At 41.8% G+C, this 26,408-nt stretch overlaps 1 protein-coding gene across 1 annotated transcript in view; it reads left to right on the forward strand.

Moving 5' to 3' along the window:
* Window positions 1-26,408, forward strand: part of ZNF407 (zinc finger protein 407) — a 331,124-nt gene that overhangs the window by 117,470 nt on the left and 187,246 nt on the right. The window contains exon 4 of the mRNA XM_083746832.1: window positions 14,276-14,350. Within this exon, the coding sequence (XP_083602958.1) occupies window positions 14,276-14,350 (75 nt within the window). The remainder of the gene's footprint in view (window positions 1-14,275; window positions 14,351-26,408) is intronic.

Below are 26,408 nucleotides of genomic sequence, written 5' to 3' on the forward strand. Positions count from 1 at the left end.
AGCTCAGCACCAAGGAGTGTGAACCGGCTCCAGCTGTGACAATAAAACAGCAGGTGGCTGCTGTCATTAGGGGTGGCAGATGAGGCAAGGGACTAACATTCAGCCCCAAAAACTCTCATTTGTTAGCCATCGCCACTCTACCATGCAAAATAGTTTCCATCTCAGTCAATTTTACTTTGCAAAATATTACGCAGTCGCCATATGAAAATTAGAGCCTTGGGTTTGCAGGTTTCTTTTCAACTTATTATCACAAAGCTCTACACCATCACGCTATGCAGTCAATTTCTGGTGTGTGGGGTGTTTTTTTCCCACCCTTTCAGAACAATTTGAAGAGTCTTGCAGTAATGTTATAATGTGGCATTTCTATTCAGGCATGCATTTGCTGCTTAATATTTTTGAGCGTTTTCTCAGGGCTTTGTAATTGATTTATAAAAGCCAAGCTCTCTGCCTCCTTCTCTTTTTTTGTGTCTGCTGTCTGCTGCACATATCAGCTGTAGTGCTGCTTGGCTGCATTCTTCTAGAAGTGCACTGCTACCAAATTACCTTTTGCCTTTATTCTTTCTATGCGAATCTTTGTTTGAAAATTCAGATTTTGGGGGACTGGTATTCTAGTAGGTTAACGATGTCTGTCTCCACTTGCCTGCTTATATTCCACATGGTCCTGGAAGGATGTGCACAGATCAGAATTAACTTCTAAGTTTTCATTCTCTGGTAGATACTTCATTCTAATGTTGATGTTGCGGTTCAGCTTACCACCTGGACTATGTTTCGGCAGAATAGGTGTGGAGTAACCATAGCTTAAGAGAATAAATTTTGAGTGGAAGTGAGTGGAGAAAAGTGGAGGATATTAAAGTAGGAAAACTGGAAAGTATCCCCCCCCCCTCTTTTTTGTCCTCCTTATGGACATAAAGGTATTACTGGGAAGGAGGCCAAAATGTAGAGAAGAGACTTTCTCCTTCTTCTTCTCTGTCTCCTACATGGTGGGTGCTTCTAGGGTTACAGACATGGAGGGGATGGTTTTGGCATGCTTGGGGGTTCCCCAACATTTGCATAAGTACAGTTAAAGAAAAATTACGGTGGCAGTCTGGTGTCATGGACTGGTTGGGTGCAGAGGAATGGCTGGAGGCGCCAGCCAGGGAACCCCCCCAGGGAAGAAGGCTCAGAGCCTGGGGGTTGATGGTGGGACGAGGATGAGTGGTCAGAGGGAGAAGGCAGAGAAGGAGATGTTGGAAGCTGAAGAGGGGGCAGGGTTTGGTGAGCAGGGAGAGTCTGTGTCAGAGAAAACTCCCGAAGCTGAAGCAGGAGAGGAGGTTGGCCTAGAGGCAGAGATGAGTCTGCCTGGTGAAGAAGCACAGAGGTCTCCCCCTCCTGCTGCAACCAGCTCCCAACCCCAATCCGCCGCATGGTTTCCCAGGAACAGGGGAGGAATGAAGCAGAACGAGCAAAGGTAGGCACAGAATGCTTGGGGGAAACCCTGGAGAGGAGGAGACACTGGCAGCAGTGGAAAAGTGGAGACCTTTAGGCTCCACAACTGCCTCATAGGAGCAATACCTACCAAAGAAGAGTGGCTTTGCTCGTTAGGACAGGCATTCGTGAGCATATCCTGTTTGTTCTAACTTATTACTGTGTTAACTTATTGCTGCTCACTTTGGACATGCAGTGTAGAATTAACATACCTAGTGTACTCAGTAACTGTGTTAATGGGAGGGGGTATGAACATAAAAGTGGGGAGTAGAAAGCTCTGCCTGGAGGGAAAGGCTGCCTGGAATCTTGAGCAGGGATATTTCTTTTAGAAGGGAGGAATGAGGTGCAGGATTTGTTGCGGGCCCTACTTGTATGGTTTCATTTCTGAATGGCTTCAATGTGTTGCAGGAGTGCTTCTGTAAGTTGACATTTTGGTGCTTTATGACAATGCTGTATCCAGGTTTCTGAGGACCCTTGGGCAAGGCACCTGCCATGGGTTCCGCTCCCTCAGCAAGATCCATCTCCTCACCACCATTATCTCCAGCTGCTCCCTCTCCTCTTCTTCCTCATCAGTTTTGCTATGTATTTGCTGATGAGCAAGCAGTCTGTGGCATCTAATGTTGCACCTCCTCACCGCTGCAGTTGTCTGCGCAAGCTGAAACATTATCATTTCAGTTTCACTGAGCAGAGGAGGTGGCTTTCCTATAGGGTTGTGGTATGGCTTCCCAACATCAGTGTAGGGATAAAGGTAAAGGGACCCCTAACCATTAAGTCCAGTCATGCCCAACTCTGGGGTTGCGGCGCTCATCTCACTTTATTGGCCAAGGGAGCCAGCATACAGCTTCCGGGTCATGTGGCCAGCATGACTAAGCCACTTCTGGTGAACCGGAGCAGCGCACAGAAACACCATTTACCTTCCCGCTGGAGCGGTACCTATTTATCTACCTGCACTTTGACGTGCTTTTGAACTGCTAGGTTGGCAGGAGCAGGGACCGAGCAATGGGAGCTCACCCCGTCACGGGGATTCGAACCGCCGACCTTCTGATCAGCAAGTCCTAGGCTCTGTGGTTTAACCCACAGTGCCACCCACGTCCCCAGTATAGGGATAGTCAGGCCCAATTATGATGGTGCAGAACTCATTTAGTCCTTGTCCTGGACTGGATTCAGTAATCTTCTGGGTGAATATTAGAGAACCACCATGGACAAGGAAATGCTTTCTTTTCAATGCACCTGCCTATGGACAGTTTGGTAACCACACCTGGGAAAGCATTCATGTTCTGTCATTTGGCAAGGCACGCTTGAATTCACTATGTGGGGGCACGTCAATCACCAGCAGCCAAATGATGAAAGTGTCAGGAGTAAACAAAGGCAATTACATAGCATTAAACCAGAAAGAATACAAATAAGTGAACAACATCTGATCAAAGAGCAGTAGATAACCTTAAACATCTCTTAAACCCATCTGATAGCTTGGTGGCAGAGGCAGATATCTGCTTATCTCTCTGTCAGATAAGAAATATTACTGATTGCCAACCACAACAGAGGTTTGGCTCTTCAAATGCAGAATATATTTCCTTTATGTTGCACACCACGATGATATCTTTCTTCTTTTCATACTTTTCTCATTTGATCATTGTATAAGGACATTTCAACCATTTGTGTTTCAGTGTTTGCATGTGAGACTGCTTATTCCATCTCTTCTGACTCCTTTTGCTTTGCCACTGTAATAATTTCCATTGTGGCAAAACAATGCTACAAATACCCTTGCGAAAACACTTGTCTATCCCACAAAGATCATGGACCTTCACTTGTAGTCCAAAATTAAAAGATATGTGTATGTGCCTCCTGGCAAGAATTAAAACCAAGGCATAAGGGCTCTTGATGCTGGCAGATCAAAGCAGGTAGGGAAGTTTATTTGATCAGCTTCCAGGCAAAGTTGGGATCCCAGGGTTATTGAATTTCTTTAGAAAACACAGGATTCCCCCATGCATTTAAAATGTTTTTACTTGCCCTGGATGGCAGGTGAGTAATTAATAACAATATTTTTAATAATTCTGTCATTCACTGTGGACTGTAGATCACAGCTCATACATGAAAAAGCCCATGTTTCCATGTGTGATACACTCAGAATGTAAGCCAACTATACTCATCCCAGGCTAGTTAACGGCTTATGAAGTGTGTGGTTGAAGATGCACAAATCATGCCTTTTTTATACTGAGTCCGGGTGCTGAGAAACAAGCCTTTATACTCACCTCTCACTCCTTATTCTAGTTGTACTATTGTGAGAAGCCCTCCTAGTTAGAAATGTGATTTTTGTATGTTGGAAATTATAACAAACCCCTCTTAGTGGTTTTGCGGATGTCTAAGTGATGACACTTACTGCTAAGAGGGTACAGAAGACAAGAATGAAAAGAAAGGGTGGTGCCTGATAGATTGGATAGGGGTTGATTTTATCACAACGGATATACTATGGAGTAATTGTAGAAAGTTTTGCTATATGTATCTTGGCTATGAAATTTGTAGTGCCACTGTTTAGTGGGCTGTAAACACAATTCATTCTGTAAGCGCTAAAACACCCTTATTGGCATTGCCAAAGAAGAGCCATGCTCTCAGGTACTGTCATACTATTGGAAGTTGATGTTAATCTGTTTGTGAAGCAAGGCTCTCTGTAAAATCTAAGCCTAAGGTTGCATTTCACAACTTATGAAAAACAAAGTCTAGATTGTGGAGAGCTGAGAGGTGATAGCACAGATGCAAAAAGCACTGGGATTTTTAAAGTACATTTTGCAGCTGTTAGATTACCAAACACTTGTTAAAGGTGATGGTGTACAGATGTTTGGATGGCAGTAAAAACAGATAATTAGAAACGTAATTACATAGTTATATTGCATACTAGTGCAACTTAGTACTTCAGCTCCCTGAACATTGGCACACAAATAGTTGGTGCCACTTGGCACAGGAAACCTCTAATTCAGGAGTTGGCAACCTAAGGCCTATGGGCCACAAACAGCCCACGGGGGTCATTTAACTGGCCCTAGAGCTGCTCGCTCTGTGAGTCCCTGTGCGCAGTTCTAAACCAGCGCAGCACAGTGTGGGGACTCGCTTCCGCGGCACCAGAAATCATGCATGCACAGATGCCAGAAATTGCATCTGTGCAGACGCCAGAAATTGCAGGCGCGGGTGCGCTCCGGCCCACAGAGGGATCTCTGCTGGAGTGAACTGGCCCAGGCGAGATAAACCTTGCCGAACCTTGCTCTAATTGTTATAGTATAGTGTGGTATAACAGGAGGAGTCCATCTGATTTCTCATTGCAGTGATTTCAAAAGCCTTGACCCCACTATAGAGAAGGCTTCCTCCAGAAAACTTCCCTATCAGACTTGCCTTGTAAGAGTTCACACAGAGTTTGTTTCCTTGTTTTAATGGATTTATATGAAACTACTTCAGTTTCTACGTTTGACTATCCGGAGACCAGGACATTATCTTCTGCCAGAATAGAAAAAAGAAGCAGTCTGGACCATCCTTTCCATTTGATCATGCAGGTCTAATAATTCTCTTACATCTTGAACAGCACATATTGATGTCACAGACACAGCAATGGAAGCATCTTGAGAGACAGTTCTCCCTTTTTTGAATGATAGATATAGGAATATGCAGGAAGAGCAGAGCTGATTGATTGATAGTGAGCAACTCATCCATAATGATCTGTCCGATATAGACAGTAAATTATTCTGAAGATTGATGCAGGTCATTGAACAGCACATCAACAAACCTGTTGTCCATCATTTTGCTGAAATGGGAGTCTGGGGCACTGACAGATACTCCACATAAGTCTACACAGTGCATGGAAGGTACAGAAAGGTTCCCTCCAATGTTTCTACATTCCAAAATGTTGCCTTCTGCCATATCATTCACACCTTCATGTGAACCTCAACTTGCTACCAACTATCTTTATTTAAAAGCAGGGGGAAGTCAAAGCTGATTAAATAACACAGTTATGGAATGCTCTTTCCATGAGGAGGCATGCAGTTTTTTTTAATTATAAAAAACATCAAATCCTGCTTCTGAGAGTTAAATTCTATACAGTGGATGTATTTCCATTGTTAAGTCATTGCTGTTAAACTCAGTGGTCCTTATTTCTAGATCAGTTTGCTTTTAATGATAACCTATGCTGCTTCTAAAACATTATGGGCTTCATTTATGTTTGGTAATCACTTTTGGATTCCTTGTCAAAGCTACTCATCACCACTCCACATAATATGAATTCTCATCACCACTCCACATAATATGTATCATAATGTGTATCAGTTAAAAGGCTTGCTTTGTGCTTTTGTTCATGGGTGCAAAGAATGAGAAGATAAAAGTATTTTTGCTAAATGGATTGATAGGTTTAGTTGCTATTCTGGATTAGAACTACACCTCTCCCTAAAATGTTTTGAAGTAGTAGAGGAAAAATTTAATCCATTAAAAATATCCCTTTTCTAGCTTTACAAATAGTCTTGCTAAGGGTTAACTTATTCAAGTTATTCTAAAACAAAATTCCAATGTTGGCAGTACTATAAGGAGAATGTGGTTTTGTAAACCAATGTTGCTAACTAGCCCTTGTTTTGAGGATGATTTCAGAGGTCCGACAAGTTTCATCAGCAAGTTCTGTTGCTAGTCAGTTCAAAATATGTAATACAGATTGATCACTTAGAATTCTCCATGGAGTAGCTGGTACCAAGGTGTATACTTTTGAGCTTCAGTGTTTTGGAATATACAGTAAATTTTTTACTTGCATAGTATTTGCATAGAATTGTTCATACAGTTATGGACATTTCCTGGTTAATAGAGCTTGGTTTCTATTACTAAAAGCAAGTCAGCACCGTTCCTTTTCAAATGTATTAGTGTTTTATAGACACTCATATTGTTTGTCGCCAGTGGGATGAAAGTTGCTGATGAAAGTTATGGTGGGCCAGTGAAATGCGTGCTTTTAGGAATCATACCTGCTCAATTTTCCCTCCATATGTGATGTTTGTTCTCTCAGTCTTAAAGATTTTATTTAATGGAGGAAGGGGAAAAAGGACACCATACCTGCTGCTATGCTTCAGAACCTGAGAAGTCTAGTGACAATTTACAAACATGCTCCCCATTTGTAAATAGATGCATCATTAAATCCAGCAGAACTTATTAAAAGGACATAATTTGGAATTGTGTTGAAGACACGTTAAAATATCACACTACCCCACCCCCAACTAAAATTTGGGCTGCCATTCTTCAAATCTACTAGCTTCATATGCTTGATCTTATTTATACTTGTTATGGAAAGGTAGACATTTGCTATATTAGTCTGTATTACCTATTTGGATTCCATCTGTTGACAGCCAGCTAAGCATATGAGCTTCATGGCAAACTTCCATGTGTTCATTAAGTGCTCTTCAGATAAATTAGGATTAGGAGTCAGACTCAGGCCCCTCTTTTTGTTCAGGGAGCCTTCAGATAAATTCACTCCAGGGGGTTCCTCCGTTCCTACTGGCCCAAGGTGTGAGTACTGAGTAAGAAAATGAAAGTAGATGAACAGAGCTAAATGCCACTTGCAATGTCTAGAGAGGCACTGTTTTTATATACATATTAATAAGTGGTATGATGGAGGTACACCATTGATTACTTTTCCTGTTTAAAGTGATTATGTCAGCAGGTCAGATTTCTAGGTCATTTTTCTTTGTGTGTGTTTGTTTTAAAGAGAAAAAGCCAAACAAAGATAAGAGAGATTTCCTGATCTGTTTCTTCTACTCCAGCAGCTGCGTAATCCAAAGAAAGAGGGCCAAACGTCTCTCTAACTAAGCAATGGATTTTGTAGATAGAATGTGACCAATATTGTTTACTTGGGTAACCTTTGTTTGTAGAGTTTAAGTTTGTAGGAGCTGCCTATGGATATTTTGTTTTATTTCTTGGTATTTAAGGAATGTGCTGCTGGTTTATGGCTATATGGAAAACTACTTTATTTTTTAATGTTGCTGAACAGATTTAGTACAATTGTCTCTTATATACCAACCTGCACTTACGGTACTGTGCTGAAGGTGATGGCATAGGAGGTGGAGGAAAACCTCTTGGATGTAAAATACTATATGTAAACAATGCATCTTTGGTTGTCTTTATTCATTCATTTGCAGTGGCGGCAATTTCTGGCAATTGTCTGATTTTACACTACAAACACCACCATGTCCTGAACCCCTGACCTACCTGGTGGCAAGTCAGTATGTCCACTTCCAAGTTCAATAGTTTCCTGACTAGTCAGGAAACCATATATGCAAAGTCCAAAGCCCAGGAAACTGCAGTCCAGACGCAAACCCGATGCACTGTCCTGTAGAGGCCATGGAGCAGCCAAGTCAAGGTCCTTCCACATGGGTAGTTGAGCAGATCCAGCACCTCAGCTCTGCCTCCTTTTTATACCTTCCATGCTGATTGTAGCATCAGGCATGTGACCCTCACCTTTGCCAAGCCTACTCCAGCTGAGGAATCACACCCCTCCTCCCAGAGCTAGCGAACCCCACCTGGCCAGCTAGGGAGTTGGGTTGTGAGTCCTTACCTGCCTCAGCCTCCTAGGGCACCCCTCCTGCTGCTCTCTGTGCCACCATGTTCGTAGAGACAGGGGCCCCTCTGATCCTTTGCATTGACCCCCATCCCCTCACAATCCTCTGACATCCTGTGAGTACTTCCTTCCCCACCTCCAGTTTGCCCCAGTGTGTCCCAGTCCCATCTACGCTCCTCGTCAGGTTCCTCTTCTTCCTCCCCATCATCCTGCCTGTTCAGGGCATCCCACCCTGGCCATCTTTTCTGTTGGTGCTGTGCAATACTACAGTGGTACCTCAGGTTACATACGCTTCAGGTTACATAGACTCTTCTAACCCAGAAATAGTGCTTCAGGTTAAGAACTTTGCTTCAGGATGAGAACAGAAATTTTGCTCCGGTGGTGCGGCGGCAGCGAGAGGCCCCATTAGCTAAAGTGGTGCTTCAGGTTAAGAACAGTTTCAGGTTAAGAACGGACCTCCGGAACGAATTAAGTACTTAACTCAAGGTACCACTATACGTCTGATATCTTATTTTCATGCCACTTATGTGCTTGAAACTTCCCTTGAGTAGATTATGATGACTGTTGTTGTTGTTTAGTCGTTTAGTCATGTCCGACTCTTCGTGACCCCATGGACCAGAGAACGCCAGGCACCTCTGTCCTCCACTGCCTCCCGCAGTTTGGTCAAACTCGTGCTGGTAACCTCGAAAACACTATCCAACCATCTCGTCCTCTGCCGTCCCCTTCTCCTTGTGCCCTCCATCTTTCCCAACATCAGGGTCTTCTCCAGGGAGTCTTCTCTTCTCATGAGGTGGCCAAAGTACTGGAGCCTCAGCTGTGTACTTTGATGACTGTGCCTAGTGCTAATTATAAGGGAACTCAGGAGCTTCTTCCAAATGCCTCTAATTCCCAGCACAGGACTGCATGTGAAAGAGCCATTTGAAGGGACAGCCCAAGCCATGGTGCTGCCTGAGGTGGAACAGCAAATGGTGCCCCCTCTCCCGTAAGTCAAGGTGCACAGTATTCAAGGTCAGCCAAGTTATTTAAGCACCTGAGGCAGACGGTCCCACAAGCATCTCTCACACTTTGTGGCAGTAAAAATACTGGAACCATAAACTGAATAATTAACAATTTGCTGCCCTTTCATGACACCCAAAATCAGCTGCCTGAAGCAGCCACTTCACTCTGCCTAATGACAGGGCCGTCCTGGTCTTTTGTCAGGCCTTTTAAAGAATTGCATCTGTAAAACAATAACGTTTCTGCAGTAGCAGGATAATATTTGGTGGTGGTTTCCCATCTTTCCTTCCAACATTTTACTAATGCTATAGAAAGAAATGAAAAGGTTATCCTGTTGACAAACATCCAACTTTCAAGAGGAGATCTGTGTTATACAAGGAATATTATGAGGAAGGGGGAATTTCCAGTATCAAAGTCAGCTTGATGTAGCATTATTTCATCCTCAAATAAAGGTATTTCTCCTGCCTTGAACTGTAAAGGCATGTTTATGCTTAACTGTTGGCTTTTTCCAGGGGGCAGGGAATAGTGAATCTTTCTAGATATTTTTAATTAGGTATTGCATTTGACATAATGTTAAGTACATACATAAGCTCTGGCTTATTGGCCTTTTTGTTTGATGGACTCCTTGTATATTTGTACCTTAATTTTATTTTTCTTTCTGATAATCAACTAGGAGGGAGGTTTCTGATTTACAAAAACAAGACTATTGCTAATTTCAAATGTGTATATTGAGATGGTTCTGCTTTCTGCCCAAAAGCAATGGCATTAAATTTGGAATGCCTTGTACTCTTATTAGGACTGCAGATTTTATGTCAGTACTATCATTTCCCGTATATACAATAATTTTTGTGACACTTGCATAGTCACCCTGATGATACTGCAATAGATTATTCTGAATTTGAGATGCTGTGTTGTCCATATATATATCACTCAAATATGAAAAAGGAAGAATCAATTGTATTTTAATGTGTTTCTTTTTATAAAAAATAATGAAGTCGCTATCATTTTAAACATACAGAGTTATATTCTTACACCCTGAAGGCTGCACAAAATAGAGATTTTCTGTAATAATGTGAATATGCCCAAAGTAGATCAGACGTGGAGATGAGACATTACCATATATGTAACAGAAAATATACTGTTTCTTGGCTTTTGTGGCTCATATATGCCATAATCCTACAGTATTTTACAGTTCTTGCACTGTCCATTAGTAGAAGCATGTCCAAATGAATTCAGCATTTAATGTTAAAAATCTTATAATATGCCAGCTTGATTTGTAGCCCGTCATATCATGGAATGCTAATTAAAATCATATTTTTGCATATGTCATGCCTTTCATGTACATATGCAAATAGGCTTCCAGTGCCTTTCAGCTATTAGTAATTAACTTTATGAAGGACAGCTGTAATACATAATTAACAAAAATGTTTGCAAGCCCTTTTCACACTGAAAGTAAGAGCAGTAATTTCTTTCTCTCTCTCTCTCTCTCTCTCTCTCTCTCTCTCTTTTTTGGTTATCAAAGATGCCATTTTATTTCGAAGCCTCTCTGATATCTATATTCTTGAAGTGATCACATGACATAATTAAATTGATGTAAAGGCATTAACAGTGAAAGTATATTGAATAATCACCTATATGTTACAGTTAGTTGTTAGCAAAATTAAATGAAAGCCCATTGTTTTTTAACATACAACATAATGCTAGGTATTATGTTCTTTTTGTTTTTAAATATTCTGGCACCATTAGTGCCAAATTCCTGTAGTCAAGGAGTGATCAAATATTACATATTATCGTCTCTCACTGCTATCCCCCTGGGCTCCAACAGTGGTAGCATTTCCAAGCAAAATCTTCCAACTGCAGTTTTACATTTCAAAGAAAACAACAGTTAAACCAAGAAGATTTCTTTGAAATTGAAATGGCACATCTCTCATCACCCACATGGGAGGAGTTTATTTTGTGTTCACTAGTATCCTTCATTTTTCTCTTAATTCTGGCTAGCTGTCAGCAACACCTGAGATGGACACAGTTGGGTCCGGATGCACATATTGGTTAGGCCAGGCAAGTTCGGCCCTCCAGATGTTTTGGGACTACAATTCCTATCATTCCTGACCACTGGTCCTGTTAGCTAGGGATGATGGGAGTTGTAGTCCTAAAACATCTGGAGGGCCGAGTTTGTCTATGCCTGGGTTAGGCCAAGGTTTCAGTGGTGTGTTCATGGGTGTTTGTGTGCATGGCAGCTAAGCTTTCTGTATTTGCTCCAGGAAGCATCAGCGCAGAAAATGTGTAGAGCTGCCCACAATTAACCAGTTATAGGAGAACTAAGCAGCACAAGCCACCATCCCAATCCACCTCTGCTCTTTGGATTCTTATCCTTCCACAATGCATAGGTCTTGGTTCCAAGTTATCTGTAAATATGGGTTGTGCTTTCTTGCCTTTTTATTCCTAGCAAGCTTGTTGCCAAATATCTGTAGGATTCAGAGCAAAACAAAAACCCTCTCCCAAGAAGGACATAGAACGTGCTTTTTCACAGTGTTATGGGTGCACCAATGGGTGTAAGCTTCCCCAGAAGGAATTACGGAGCTCTATTCCGCACCCCACCCCACTCGGTGTGCCAGACCTTTGGAGAAAAGGGGGCCTTTTGTGCATTCTTTATCCAATGATCAGTCCCATACTTGAACAAGGAAGCTTCCATTTCTTGACCTAGTGGTGGGCAGGCTGGATAGTGATGTGAAGGTGTGCAAAGACCTCCCATCATGGCTTGGTATGATACTTATGCTGAGAGCAGCTCAGCACCATCTGACGGCCCCAGCCAGCACATGCTTTTGATTCGAGAGAGACAGAAACTACCTGTGGGGCAAATTGCATGCCTTCGGTATCTGTATCAAGATCCTACTGTCAAAAACAAGAGTAGGAAGGAATGGTCCTTTAACAGACCCAATCTCAGCTATGAAGGGAGTCAGACTGGGGTGTGTTTTGGGACCCCCTCCTTTCCAGCTTTTATGTTTTAAGTCTGGCTAAATTGCTTGGGAAACTGGATGTTTTTCCCCCCATGGCCATAGGGAATGGAAAGCTCGGTAGCCTCCTTTGTGCAGGTTTTATGGTTATATTTTGTTACCATGGGTGGTTTGTTAAATCAGGTGGACCTGCTGGCTAACGTTTGTGAGAAGGAACAGTTTCACATTAATTTTGCTAAAACTAAAGTAGTTGTATTTGGGTAAGAGATCTCTCACATTTAACTGGTCAATTTCGAACAACCCTATATGACAAAAATTTTTGTTATTCAGGGGTCCATTTCACTGCTAATTCCTAATTCACTAGGATGCTATTCTCATTAATGCAAGTCATATTGTATGAGCGATCCTAAAGCTCTTTCTATACAAAGGGAGAAAGGTTATTGCTCCAGCCCTTAACATTTTATTGCCTAAGGTTGTTCTCTCTTCCCGCCCCCCCCCCCAATATTATATATTGTAGAACTTTAAGGTCTCTGCCAATCATCAGTCCAAGAGTTGGAGAATGTTCAAAATTTATTTCTGAATAAAGTTTTGGTCCTACTTGTTAGCATTCCTGCTGCAATAGTAAAGGTAAAGGTACCCCTGCCCGTACGGGCCAGTCTTGACAGACTCTGGAGTTGTGCGCCCATCTCACTCAAGAGGCCAGGGGCCAGCGCTATCCGGAGACACTTCCGGGTCACGTGGCCAGCGTGACATCGCTGCTCTGGCGAGCCAGAGCCGCACACGGAAACGCCGTTTACCTTCCTGCTAGTAAGCGGTCCCTATTTATCTATTTGCACCCAGGGGTGCTTTCGAACTGCGAGGTTGGCAGGCGCTGGGACCGAGCAACGGGAGCGCACCCCGCCGCAGGGATTCGAACCGCCGACCTTTCGATCGGCAAGCCCTAGGCGCTGAGGTTTTACCCACAGCGCCACCTGCGTCCCCCTGCTGCAATGCCCATGCATAAATGGTTTGGCTTTCTATCCTGGCTAGAATACAAGTTTGGCTTTTAAATTTCCGTGATGGAATCCTTGTTCTGCCTTCTTCACTTCTGGTTTGTATATTTCATGGCTCACCCTTCAATTCTCAAAAGCACGTTATTGCAAAATATACACTTGCTAGAGAATGTGATAGTTGATTACGATCCAGTCAACATGTAAATTGTGGATATGGTTTTTGTTTGTGTGACAGAGCTTATTTGACTGATATGTTAATGGTCCATTGTCTAGGTTGTACCCATGTATTAAGATGAACCAGGAGAAAGCTAACTATTTGAAGTTAATTACTTTGGTTCCATGCGGATTTGCTTTTAAAGAATTAAGACTCCATGTTAATGCCCTCTACCTTTCTGGTTGGCCACTATCAGAAATTACTCTTGGAACAGCCTTTCAGTGTGTTTTGTAAAACTGTTATAGAATACAGTGTTCACTACATTAACCACTATCTCCTATATAAAGATCCATGTGAAAAATATATGTCTGAATTTAGCCACAGGGATTTTTTGTTACATCAAGTGAGTTTGCGTGCTTTTTTGCTTTTGATTAAGGAAAATTATGTTACATTGTGTGCTCCTCTGTTTGCATTGGCTGTAAGAGCCAAATTTGTGGCTCAACTCTGAATGCCTTTACCTTTGTTATGGCTTCTAGCAAAACAAATGAAATTGTTACTAATACTACTCTGATATATTCTTTGGTGAACTCAGCACATGTGGTTGCAGTGCTGACACAGAGCACTAACCATGTTCTTAATATTTCTTACATAGCAAGAGCCTGAGGGAAAAACAAAAATCTCATCCTTGGGCAGTGCGTGTATTTATTTTGTATAAAGAAATAAAACTGCGTTTGTGTATTCAGGATTTTTGCATTGTCTTTTGGTACGTCCCCTGTACTGTGCTGTTAGGCTGTAGCCATGCAAAATTTCCAGAGTATGTAATACAGTAGTACCTCGGGTTACATACGCTGCAGGTTACATTCACTTCAGGTTACAGACTCCACTAACCCAGAAATAGTACCTTGGGTTAAGAACTTTGCTTCAGGATGAGAACAGAAATTTTGCATCCGGCGGCGTGGCAGCAGCAGGAGGTCCCATTAGCTAAAGTGGTGCTTCAGGTTAAGAACAGTTTCAGGTTAAGAACGGACCTCCGGGACGAATTAAGTACTTAACCCGAGGTACCACTGTATTGCGAATGCATGATATTATGGGGAAATAAGTTCTCTAAGCTGGAAAGATGACAAAAAACTAATTTTGTTTTTTTTAGGGTGGCGTTTGTAATGAAGAAGCACCTAAATACTCACTTACTTGGAAAACACGGAGTTGGCACACCGAAAGAAAGGTAAAGTAACTATTTTACGGCTCTGTTGATACACAAATCAAACTATAGGTTAAAAGCTGTTCTGGAAATGTTACACAGAGCTGCATCCTTGTTTGTTTCTGTGTGCATGCAAAAGCAGAGGTGGTAATGGTACACAGACATAATTTTGACCTGTTACTCACTTGTCCAAATAGCTGCTATGGCTCAGTGTGTGTGTGTGTGTGTGTGTGTGTGTGTGTGTGTGTGATATAAGCCTCTCTCTTGCTCTCCCATCACTCCAGGTGTGATACATTATTACTATATGGCAAAACATAGCTTGAGATGAGAAGGCAGAATACTATTAAGATGCTTGCCATCTCTGTGTTATGAACAGTATAACATAGCCACTTGACAACACCACAAAAAGTTATAGGTGTTGAACAGAGGATTCATTGTTAATAGGACTGAATACTTTCATTAGAAGGTGGAGGGGATTTTATAGATCATCTAGTCAAATCCCCTCACACTGCCAGAATTCTTTAAATAAAGTTATTTTTTGGGGAAAAAAACCCCTCAGCTATGCATTAATTACACATTTAATAGTTTGATATAACCACATCAATCAACATTTGCTCCTATTTAAGATTTCAAGGTCTGAAGCCACCTTTGCCAACTTGCTGCCCCCTTGGAATACCTCTCCCATCAGGCTCAGCTAGCCATTTGTTTTAATTTTTTTATAAATATATTTATATACCGCTGTATCATAAAAAATCTATCGCAGATGTTTCCAACAATATAAAAACATAAAACTAGACAGTAAAAACAAGTTAAAAGCAAAGAAATGAATACATCAGCAGACCATTATGGGGGTTGTACTCTTAACTGCCTGCATAGACCTGGCAGAACAGGGAAGTTTTCAGCAGGTGTTTTCCTCCTATTCCCACATTGGCACTTTACTTGGTTTCTTTTGCACCAACAACTAATTGGTAGAGGCACAAGTCTTTGACCATTTTAACCTCAGTTGTTGTTTATAGGATGGCTTTGCTACACAGAGAAAGGAAGGGAAAAAATGCTTGAAATTCTCCCTACCATAGTGGTCATTGACTTCTAGCTAATTCTGTAACTAACCATGGGCAATGAACAAAGTTTATGAAAACTTGTGGGGTGAAGTGTGAAACCTTTGGGTTTTTTTAGTTAGGGGTTTCGAATCTAATAACACTGTGGGACTTTCTCCCTACTAAATTCATCATTACAGTTAACATTGACTGCCTTGAGTATTTGTTATCAGGGAATTTTGATGTTCACTTTTTATTGAGAGATATACTAATATCTGAAGCTGTTTATCTCTTTCAGTTAAAAGATTTAGCCATTTTTGTCTTCTTGTAACAAGCTCACAAAAAAAGATCCCTCTTTGCTTTATCTTTTTGATGGGGAGTCATAAGCAAACACGATTAATAAGGCTGACATTACAGATAAAGCTATTGATACCCTCAAAGTGCAACTGGATTAGTTCTTTACTGTCCCAGTTTCCTCAGAGTGGATTATTTTTTGATTTCCAAGTTGATCTCTGGATACTTTAAAAATAGTCAATGTGTCATTAGTTATCTTCTAGTCCCTTTTATATCAGCTGAATCTTCCGCCATTCCAACGAGAGTTCTGGTATTATGCAAGAGGGTGAAAAACTTTTCCCTAGCCACTATTCATAATTTTATATCAGAAAGATCTTGAGCTAAGTACAACGTGAGATGGGGGAACTCACTGCTTGCATGAAACAACAGATGTACCCTGTTAGAGCTAGAGGAGTTTGCTTTATAAAGGATGGCTGTTCTGGAAGCAGAATTCGATTCTGCAGCACTTTCTTCTCATGTTTTATTTCATTTCCAGCCTCTAGAAATATATATTTCTACTGAGTTGCAGTTACTGTATAATTATCATAAATACTATATAGAAGTCACTTATGCCACCCTTGTGACAAAGAATCACACTGTAGGTATTCAGATATACTATCTGAGCCTAGGAGGTATGATTTTTAGGTGTCACCTCAGATAAAAAAATAAAAGGAGTGTTCTAATCTCTAGCGGTATGGAGTTAGGCTGCTATTTTCTGTTTTTCTGAAGTCCTTCTGGGTGATCCTGTTTCTCCTCTCTGTCTCCCATACTACTTCAAAGTGTTTTGACTAGATCAGTAAGTACCGTATTTTTCGCCCTATAGGACGCACCGTCCCATAAGGCGCACCTAGTTTTTTTGGGGGGAAATAAAGGGAAAAAAATTATTTCCCCCCCAGGCGCGGGGCTGGGGCGGGGGAGGCCCGCCGGAGCTTCCCCTGACCCCAGCCCCCAAACAGGCAGCTCTCTGCAAGCCGTGGGAGCCCAGGGCCGGCTCCCGCCGCTTGCGGAGAGGTCCGCGAAGCCTGGACGTGCTGAGCTCAGCGCGCGCAGGCTTCCGCATGCAGGCACCTCTCCGCAAGCGGCGGGAGCGCTCCCCCCGCTTGCGGAGAGGTCCGCGAAGCCTGGACGCGCTGAACTCAGCGCACCCAGGCTTCCGCATGCAGGCACCTCTCCGCAAGCGGCGGGAGCGCTCCCCCCGCTTGCGGAGAGGTGCGCGGAGCTTGGACGCGCTGAGCTCAGCGCGCCCAGGCTTCCGCATGCAGGCACCTCTCCGCAAGCAGCGGGAGCGCTCCCCCCGCTTGCGGAGAGGTCCGCGAAGCCTGGAGAGCGAGAGGGGTCTGTGCGCACGGACCCCTCTCGCTCTCCAGGCTTCAGCGAAAGCCTGCATTCGCCCCATAGGACGCACACACATTTCCCCTTCATTTTTTGAGGGGAAAAAGTGTGTCCTATAGGGCGAAAAATACGGTACTAGCTTGCAGTAAAATAGCATGATGATGATGATGTTCTTCTTCCAAATTTTAAACCCATGTGGCCTTAGAAGCAAATAGACAAGATCAGGACACCAACATTTTGCACTTAAACCTTATCTGAACTAGTGATGGATATGACAGATATGTGGGGTTTTTTTATATGTTTAAAAGAACACACAAAGCAGATCCAAACATGTTCATAGAAGTGAAGTTTTTCCTGTTGGCAATTCTTTTCATGGAAAATGTGGCATTTCCCCTTAATATTCTGTAAAGCTGAATAGTTCTGGCAGGCCTGCAGCCACAATTTAATTTCCCCACTAGCAGTCCCTTGCTGGTGATGGCTTAGAGTTGAGCAGTACGTGGATTGTTGAAATGTTCATCTTTTTTCCAATTGTCCTTTCTGGAAGTTTTTGATTGGCTTGAAGAAACACTTAATCAAGAGGTTGAACCGGACTAAGCATTTTTTTAAAGCCTTCCATTTAAGAGATTTGGATATGGCAGATTAAAATTCAGCTCCGTATTCAGCCAAGCAGCTCTCTGGTGAACAGGGTCTGGTCAGTGCAAGCACAATCTCTTTCAGACACCCTTTGTGTGCACACACACTCCACAAACCCTCACACACTTCAGTCTCTCTCTCTCTCTCTCTCTCTCTCTCTCTCTCTCTCTCTCTCTCTCTCTCACACACACACACACACACACACTGTGTTTTCACACAAACACTGAAGGCCTTCGCATAAACCCAGACATGTAAACACAGAAGCAAGAGACTGGCATTTTTATGATTATTTCTTTTATACATTATTAATTTTGTGTAAAATGTTTCACCTAATAATAAAAATATTAATACATAATAATGTAAGCATCACAACAGCCCTGCAATGTGGAAGTAGAATGCTAAGGCAGAAAGTGGTGTGGCTAAAATTCATGGCTGAGAAGTGATCTGAACCATGACTTCACAACTAGGGTTGCAGTTCTAATACTATTTACCTTGGAGAAGATGCCATCGCTTTCAGCTGGACTTACTTCTGAATAGATTATGATGATAATAATAATAATAATAATAATAATAATAATAATAATAATAATAATAATAATAATAATAATAATAATAATTTATTATTTATACCCCGCCCATCTGGCTGAGTTTCCCCAGCCACTCTGGGCGGCTCCCAATCAATGTTAAAAACAGTACAGCATTACATATTAAAAACTTCCCTGAACAGGGCGGCCTTAATATGTCTTCTGAATGTCAGGTAATTATTTATCTCTTTGACATCTGATGGGGAGGCTAGGATTGCGTTGTGACTGTCAAAGGATAAAATGTATTTTAAAGCAAACCCTGATAAAATGGAACTTGCCCCCACTTTTTTTTTTTTTTTGAAAGCTAGTGAGAAGAGAGCAACCCGGACAAGTTACAAAGCAGCCCTGGAGACAGTAAAAAAAATATGTTGACAATTCCAAATAGGGAGACATAACCCCCCCCCCCCCCAGTCTTCCCTCTCCCCTTTTCTCTGCAGCCATAAATAAAGCCTTTCTCCCCAAGTACTTGTTTGCTCCGGTAGGGAAACCTCTGTATAACGCAAAACATATTTTCCCCACTTCATTCCTCCATTTTAAAATGGAACTTCCCCCACTCTCCAGTTTGAAAGGAATGTATCTTGGGGGCCCCAAATCCCCAAGCTCCCCAAACACAAACACACTCCATGCTTCACAAGCCCCTACCTGCAAAAAAATACATACAGAAGCCACCTGACAGTTTTTTTGTGTCCTCCCCTTCCCACACACAACAAATACACAGAGAAAACATTTTCTTAAGAGCTTCTTCTCAGCCTTTGTTGAGGGAAGGTGTTTTTCAAAGAAGGCACTCAATAGATACTGTACTAGACTGCCTTACAGGAAAATGCATAGACTTAAAAAATCTGGATTTTTTTTTTAACATTGCGAACATTCAGGTACATTATATAGCAGAATGTTGTTTGATCTATCCAGCTTCATGGTATAGCATTCCCATACCTGTGTAATCTTGAGCAAAGCTTCCCATTTCTTCTTGCCCTGTTAGAACACTAGTTTTTTTGGCTACAGTTCTGCAAAAAACAAAACCCCCAACCCATTATCTAGGCCCATTAAATCAGCTGCTTCTTTATGGTTTGAATTTGATTCTCTTCTTTTATACATTGTGTATTATAGCAAATACTAATGGAAGTTAGCTAAATAGGCTGTGACAATTAAATTAATAATGCATTTTGTTTGCAAGTATTTAGCCTTTGTGGTTTGACTGATATATGCAAAGATGGTAATTTATTAAAAGTAAATTCATGTAATTGTACAGCAGAGTTTGATGGACCAAAAAATGTTGTCGTTCTGGCTATCATCAAAAACAGAATATTGAAATAAGTTCATAAGGATATATATATGCGCAGAAACATAACACTCAAATTAATGTCCTGCATAAAGCAACTTGCATGATCAAGCATACAGATAGCTAAAACAAAGGGGTCATATGTGGGGGAACAAATCACAATGTACAGTACAATATTTTACCCAGAACATCTTATTCAGAACATACTCTCAGTTCTATGTATAGCTCACTAGCAATTTGATTCGTACAAGATTTTGCATGCCTGTTTCCCAGACATACTTGTGTTACCTTATGTGATTGGGGGAGACAATTCCTTACAGGCAGACTCCCATGTTTGTATAAGATTCTCCGCACTCCCCCCCCCCCAAAAAAAAGGGGGGGAGGGAAGACTTACAATAGGTTGCCACCAGATAGAATGAACCTCATGCCCTACTCTAGAGTGTTCAACTGCTAGAGGACTGTGACTCCTAGACAACCAGCACAAGTCCCTTTGGCCCAGCTCCAGGGGGAAATAATAAAGGGAGAAATTTTGGATATAGGTTCCCATAGCCCCGTGAACAATGACTTAACAAATCCTTATAAAATTACCTTATCATCCAAGGAGTAGCTTTAGCAACCATACAGTCCAGGAGTGTCGTCAGTTGCAATGGAGATGCATAGTAGAGTTGGCTTCCCAAGACTGGCGTCACTGGTAGGGCAGACTCATGGGCATGGTGTGGTCTGGGCTGTGTAAGCACACAGTCAGGAGCTTCACTGGTGTGCATGTGCAGCTCTTGCTTCACTCCTGCCCCACACCATCCAGATAAGCGGCAGCCGCAATGGGTGTCAGAAGAGAAGCTCTGCAGTCTTGCCCCACTGCACTGGCTGCATCTGGTACAATTTTACATGTGGAAAGCATTTTAAAGATTAATGGTTAAAGGTAAAGGTACCCCTGCCCGTACGGGCCAGTCTTGACAGACTCTGGGGTTGTGCGCCCATCTCACTCAAGAGGCCGGGGGCCAGCGCTGTCCGGAGACACTTCCGGGTCACGTGGCCAGCGTGACATCGCTGCATCTGGCGAGCCAGAGCCGCACACGGAAACGCCGTTTACCTTCCCGCTGGTAAGCGGTCCCTATTTATCTACTTGCACCCGGAGGTGCTTTCGAACTGCTAGGTTGGCAGGCGCTGGGACCGAGCAGCGGGAGCGCACCCCGCCACAGGGATTCAAACCGCCGACCTTTCGATCGGCAAGCCCTAGGCGCTGAGGCTTTAACCCACAGCGCCACCTGCGTCCCTAATTAATGGTTAATGGTTAGATTAATGGTTAGGGGGTAAGAAAAAGCAACAGTAATGCACACTGACTTTGAAACAAAAGTAATAAAGGTAATGTAACTTAGCTAGTAACATGTTACTGGCTTGCGCAAAGTCCTGGGTTTCAGAGCATATTCAGAAAAGAGGTTTTGAGAGGGGATGGGAGGAGATTGAGAGCATGTTTGGACTCCTAGTCCATTGCTTCCAGCACAACAAAGCGAGTAAATTTACGTATTGTGGTCATCTGAGACCAATAAAAGTTTGCCTGCTTCATAAAATGGAGTATTATTTGTCCACTGGAGAAAGAAGCCTGACTTAGAACTCAGTTCTAGCTCCTTAACAGCTTTGCACTTAACATGCCAAAAAACAAGCCAGGCAATTCTAACTGAATGCAGTATTGTGAAGAAGAGTTCCTGTCCTTTGTGCTTATTCAGAAGCAAAGCCTCAGATAACTGTCTATTCAGAGATCACTGCAGGGGTGAAAAATCACAGAGACTCTTGGTGATGCTGTTGAGCAGGAGTTCATAATGTCTTCCTTTATTCCAAGTCACCCTGCCCTGGTGGACAGATTCCATAGTCTCTACTTGCATAATGGTCAAAACCAAAATTTTCAGCATTGGTGTAATTAAAATAATAACATTGCCTGTGCAGCTTAACAAATACATGATGCTTCGAAGAACATGTTGATCACTACCCAGTTTGATTTGTCATAAAAAATGTAACTTTTTTTCGCAGAGAAAACAAGTCCTCCAAGGTATTTTGCTTCAGATTGTTGCAACTGTGATACTGATTTATTGTCAGCTTGGATGTATCTCAAAACTGGCACATTATCCTCTGTGTTCAAGGGCATTAGACATTTGGTAGCTCACTGTCAGTAATATTCCTGGAAACTACTTGTGTATGTCATTGACTGGAGTAATAGTTACTTGAAGAGCTGTTGTGTAGAAGGGTGTGCTCAATGATTAGCAAAAAAGGAGCATGAGCACTGAGCATTTTTATGTAGTTACATAATGTGAATTTACTATGGAGAGCAAGAGATTATTTTTGCAACTTCTGTTCCTAGTTCTGCTGGAGTTTTGCATCTACCAAATATAATGGCAGATTCATACAGATAACCGGAGTGTACTTTTTTACTTGCAAACCCTCTTCAGGTGTTCTTCCTCTGAAAGAAAACATGTGAAGGGGGCCTTTGGGTACAAGTGTAATTACTTGCCCATTGCCATTGCTGTCACCCTCCATGAAACGGAGGATGAACTTGTGCATTTCAGAAAAGCTGCTTTTCCAAGGTCCTAGAATGTCATGGTGCTGTCAGGCAAGGAATGTTTAGAGTGAGAAATTAACTGATTATTGTCAAAAGTACACTTACAAGTTAGGAAAGGACACATCCCTCATTCGTACGTCTCTCAGCTACTCTTGGGCGTGTACCCAATGAGGCAGTTGCCACAAGGACCTTTCCCCAACCTCAGTTTATGTATCTTCACAACCAGAGCTGTGCAAAAGCAGGCAAAGACTGTGTCTGTAGGTATAATGTGTTTCTGCCCCTCCCTCTTCAATTCTCTTCTGGTCCTGGGAGACAGTGGTGGAGGAGAGGTGAGGACAGGATGAGGAGGAGGTGTGGAGTCCTTGACTCTACCCCAGCCTGACCTATCTCCCCCTCTTGCTGAATCTGTTCTTACCTCTCCAATCCTACATCTTCTCCTGTCTCTGGCTTTCATCTCCTGGCTGTTACAGGCTGCCCAGATCACTGATCCATTCTTACAAGTCCGTCTCCAACCCACCTTCTCCCAGTGCTCACCCATCAGAATCCAGCCACCAATCCTCAGTGTCCAACCACTCCCTGACAGCAGGATGCTCCTAGCTTCACAAGGGTGAAAAGAATGGTGATTAGGGGCAGCAGAGCTAATGGACTTGACTAATTCATATTTCAGTGAACAAAGAAGACTTACTGAAGAGTTCTGTGTCATGCACTTCACTATAGGACCACATGGAGAAGGAATTTGGCATAAACCAGCTATTTTATTTACATATCCACTGCCATTTTCATTATAAAGGATGCCATGACCACACCCTTGTGTGAATGGCTTGTCTGCCTTAGAGTGTCTCTATGTGGTTATGTTTCTTAGGAAGAGAACTCTAGGACTGGCTGTTGTCCCCACACTCATCATATCCTCTCCCCTTTTAGAAAAGTCTCTTTGTCAACCTTGTGCATTTAGATTCACTGGTGATAAACATATGGCCTTCACTGTCTGCAACAGTAATAGTGAGATTATGGGAGAACAGTTCTTTGGATGTAAATATCATTACATGCTTAATTCCTGCAAACTTGTGGTGTGGGATAAACTTGGTTATTTCCTGTGCGCGGTGTGCCCAAATACTGTGATGTGACTTAGAGTACAGTTCCAGATTGGTAGCCGTGTTGGTTTGCCATAGTCAAAACAAAAAATTTTTTTTCAGTAGCACCTTAAAGACCAACTAAGTTAGTTCTTGGTATGAACTTTCGTGTGCATGCATGTGTATCTGAAGAAGTGTGACTTAGAGTACATTTATTTACACAGAACCTGTACGCCTGCACACATTGGTTGATATGTTGCCATTTGCCAGCAGCATGCCCAAAGTCTCTGAGGTAGAGATGCCATTATAGGTGAGCTACAACAGTCACTACCCTTCCTGGTAAATTGTAGTTGTAGATATCTCATAGGATGATAATAAAAAGGGGAAGAAAAGCTGCCAGTCTATCCACCGAATGCTTCCCTCAGGAAATTAAACAGTGTGCACACCATGGGATATACATGAGATGACTAGCTAGCCCTCTAGGTTTCAAATCATATCCAGCAGATCTGAAAGATTTTATCATGATTTTTGTGTGGAAAAACCTCTGAACATCCTGTTCTTCCATATCATTTGTTAATTTAGGGTACTCGGGTGAATTAATGCACTTTTTCATTCATTTACTCATGCAGTGAAATGTATGCATACATTTGTAAATAAGAAGGAAAATGCCTCTAAACAAAAAAAGTATACTTTCTGTGTTTTAAGGTGATACATGCATGTAGAAAGAATAATCTTAGAACAAGTATTTCTCTGGTACGCACTCATACGGTTTTTATAGGTACTTCTATTTAAAACTCCCCCCCCCCCAAAAAAATTGAACCCATTAATCAGAGGCATATTTTTAGTTTATTAAAACGTGTTACTTTAATTGATTAATATAAATGATTAATTGCCTTAAATGTTGCAGTCCTAGTTTAAAATCTTTAGTTTCTTTCTTTCTTTCTTTCTTTCTTTCTTTCTTTCTTTCTTTCTTTCTTTCTTTCTTTCTTTCTTTCTAGTGAATTGAGTAAGTCTCCAGTTCTAGAGGCAGTGATGCACAGCAGTTAGAATCCCAGACCAGGACTGGGGACATCCCTCTTCAACTCTGTACTCAGCTATGAACCTCATTGAGTTACCTTGGACCAGTCACTATCTCTCACCCTAACCATCCTTCAAGGGTTGTTGTGGGAATAAAATGCTAAACAATGGACAACACCATGAGTTTGTTGGATTAGGAGCAGAAAAAGTGTAAATGAATATTTCTGCTCCTTCAAAAGACTTCCTTACATTAGTGAATGGTTATTAGTCAAGCAAGAACTTTGTTCTGGATTTTGGCCACTTGAATATATAATAAAATTTGTAAGTATACACCTCACTTTTTTACGTTACAGTTTAGTTCTGAAAGGCACCATGTCAGTTCTTGAAGGCAATGTGACAAATTGTATTGTTAGATTTGTGTGTGTGTTTGTGAAACAAAATAAGAACGGTTATCCTAGCTCATCAAGCAGTGATGATAAATGTATCATTTGCCAACACCCTTCAGATGTTGCTGGACGATAACTTCCATCATTATCAAACTAAGCTGGCGAAAGATAATGGGAGTTGTAGTCCAACATTTGGAAGGCACCAGGTTGGTCGAAGGATGCTCTAGTCTAGGGTATCGTTTGGAAGAGATTTGACACTTGTTATGTGCACCTTGAACATGCCTTTGGAAAGGGAGATTGTTGCATAGATGTTAGATCCTTTTCAGCCTCCTCCTTTTCTCCCCTACCCTTCTTTGTATTACTGTATATAGTACATTATGGAAAGGGATTTATAGCAAGGTACTTTTTGACATTTATGGATTTAGAATGCTTGGTGTCATGAATGCTCTCGTGACTCTTTGCTTTGATCAGTGTTTATATAATACAACACATTTATTGAGTATGTTGTAAAAGAAACAGCACCATAATCTTTTGACAGTCTAGAGATGAAATATTTTCCATATATTTTTGAGGAAATGTATAGGAGTACTTTGTAGACTTTAGAGCAGATTGCGGAAATCTAGAATAAAGCATGTATTGCAGAGATAGAACAAGGTGTGCTATAGGTTTAGCTCCCGGTAAAATATGCTCTGTGTATAGCTCTGTACCTTGTCATGCAATTATCAGTGCCTTTTCCCCTGCACTTCCCAGCTGTACTGCACAATTTTAATAATATGATAAGGATAACTCTTCTGTCAAGCTTCACCTTGAATTTAGCAATGTTAAGCACAAACAAAATATTAAAGCATTAGATCAGAGAATAACAGGAACGATTTGACTTTACTATATAACTTCTGAGGTACCTCTAAAATGAGTATTATAAAGATATTTACTTGTAAAAGTTTCCAAGAATACGAAGGAAAGATAATAATAATAATAATAATAATAATAATAATAATAATAATAATAATTATTTATACCCCGCCCATCTGGCTGGGTTTCCCCAGAAACTCTGGGCAGCTTCCAACAAAATATTAAAATACAGTAATCCATAAAATATTAAAAGCTTCCCTAAACAGGCTGCCTTCAGATGCCTTCTAAAAGTCTGGTAGTTGTTGTTCTCTTTGACATCTGGTGGGAGGGTGTTCCACAGGGCAGGTGCCACTACCGAGAAGGTCCTCTGCCTAGTTCCCTGTAACTTGGCTTCTCATAGCGAGGGAACCGCCAGAAGGCCCTCAGTGCTGGACCTCAGTGGTAGAATAATTGTTAGAAAAGTCAGTTCATTTACATGCTCATTTCCCCTAACCGTAATGTCCTCAAAGTGACAGGAGGAACAGGAAAAGGCACGTAGAATTTTGTTTTACACTTAGTTTCAGGCTATTCAGGGAAAATTAAATGGTAATGTTTTCAAACACGCGTAAAGCAGAACCTTTGCATCTTTCTTTAGATCAGCTGGTCTTTTAGTACCTGTGAAATACTGTTTAGGCATAGTCACGGTGTGCAGCATGTTGAGACTGCAGATTGTGGTAGAAGCACACCATGAGCAGAAGAGCTGCAGGCCCTTTGCATTTTCTGTTCACAAACCATAAACATCATTGCCATTTATTTATTTTTGGTAGAATATGGAGCATAACAAGCATGGGTTTCTGGACATTTTATCCTCAAGTTGTTATCCAGCATTTCCTTTCAACGCTAAAGTTTCAGTAGAGATATTGTGTGGTGTGCTGCCATCACTTGCATGTGAGGTACAGAATCCTCGGATGTCACACAGACAGTCATTGAGTGACTGATAGATTTAGCAAGGTTCAAAACCATTACAAG

The sequence above is a fragment of the Podarcis gaigeae genome (genome assembly GCF_964106915.1).
Source record: "Podarcis gaigeae genome assembly, chromosome: 7".
Classification (NCBI taxonomy): domain Eukaryota; kingdom Metazoa; phylum Chordata; class Lepidosauria; order Squamata; family Lacertidae; genus Podarcis; species Podarcis gaigeae.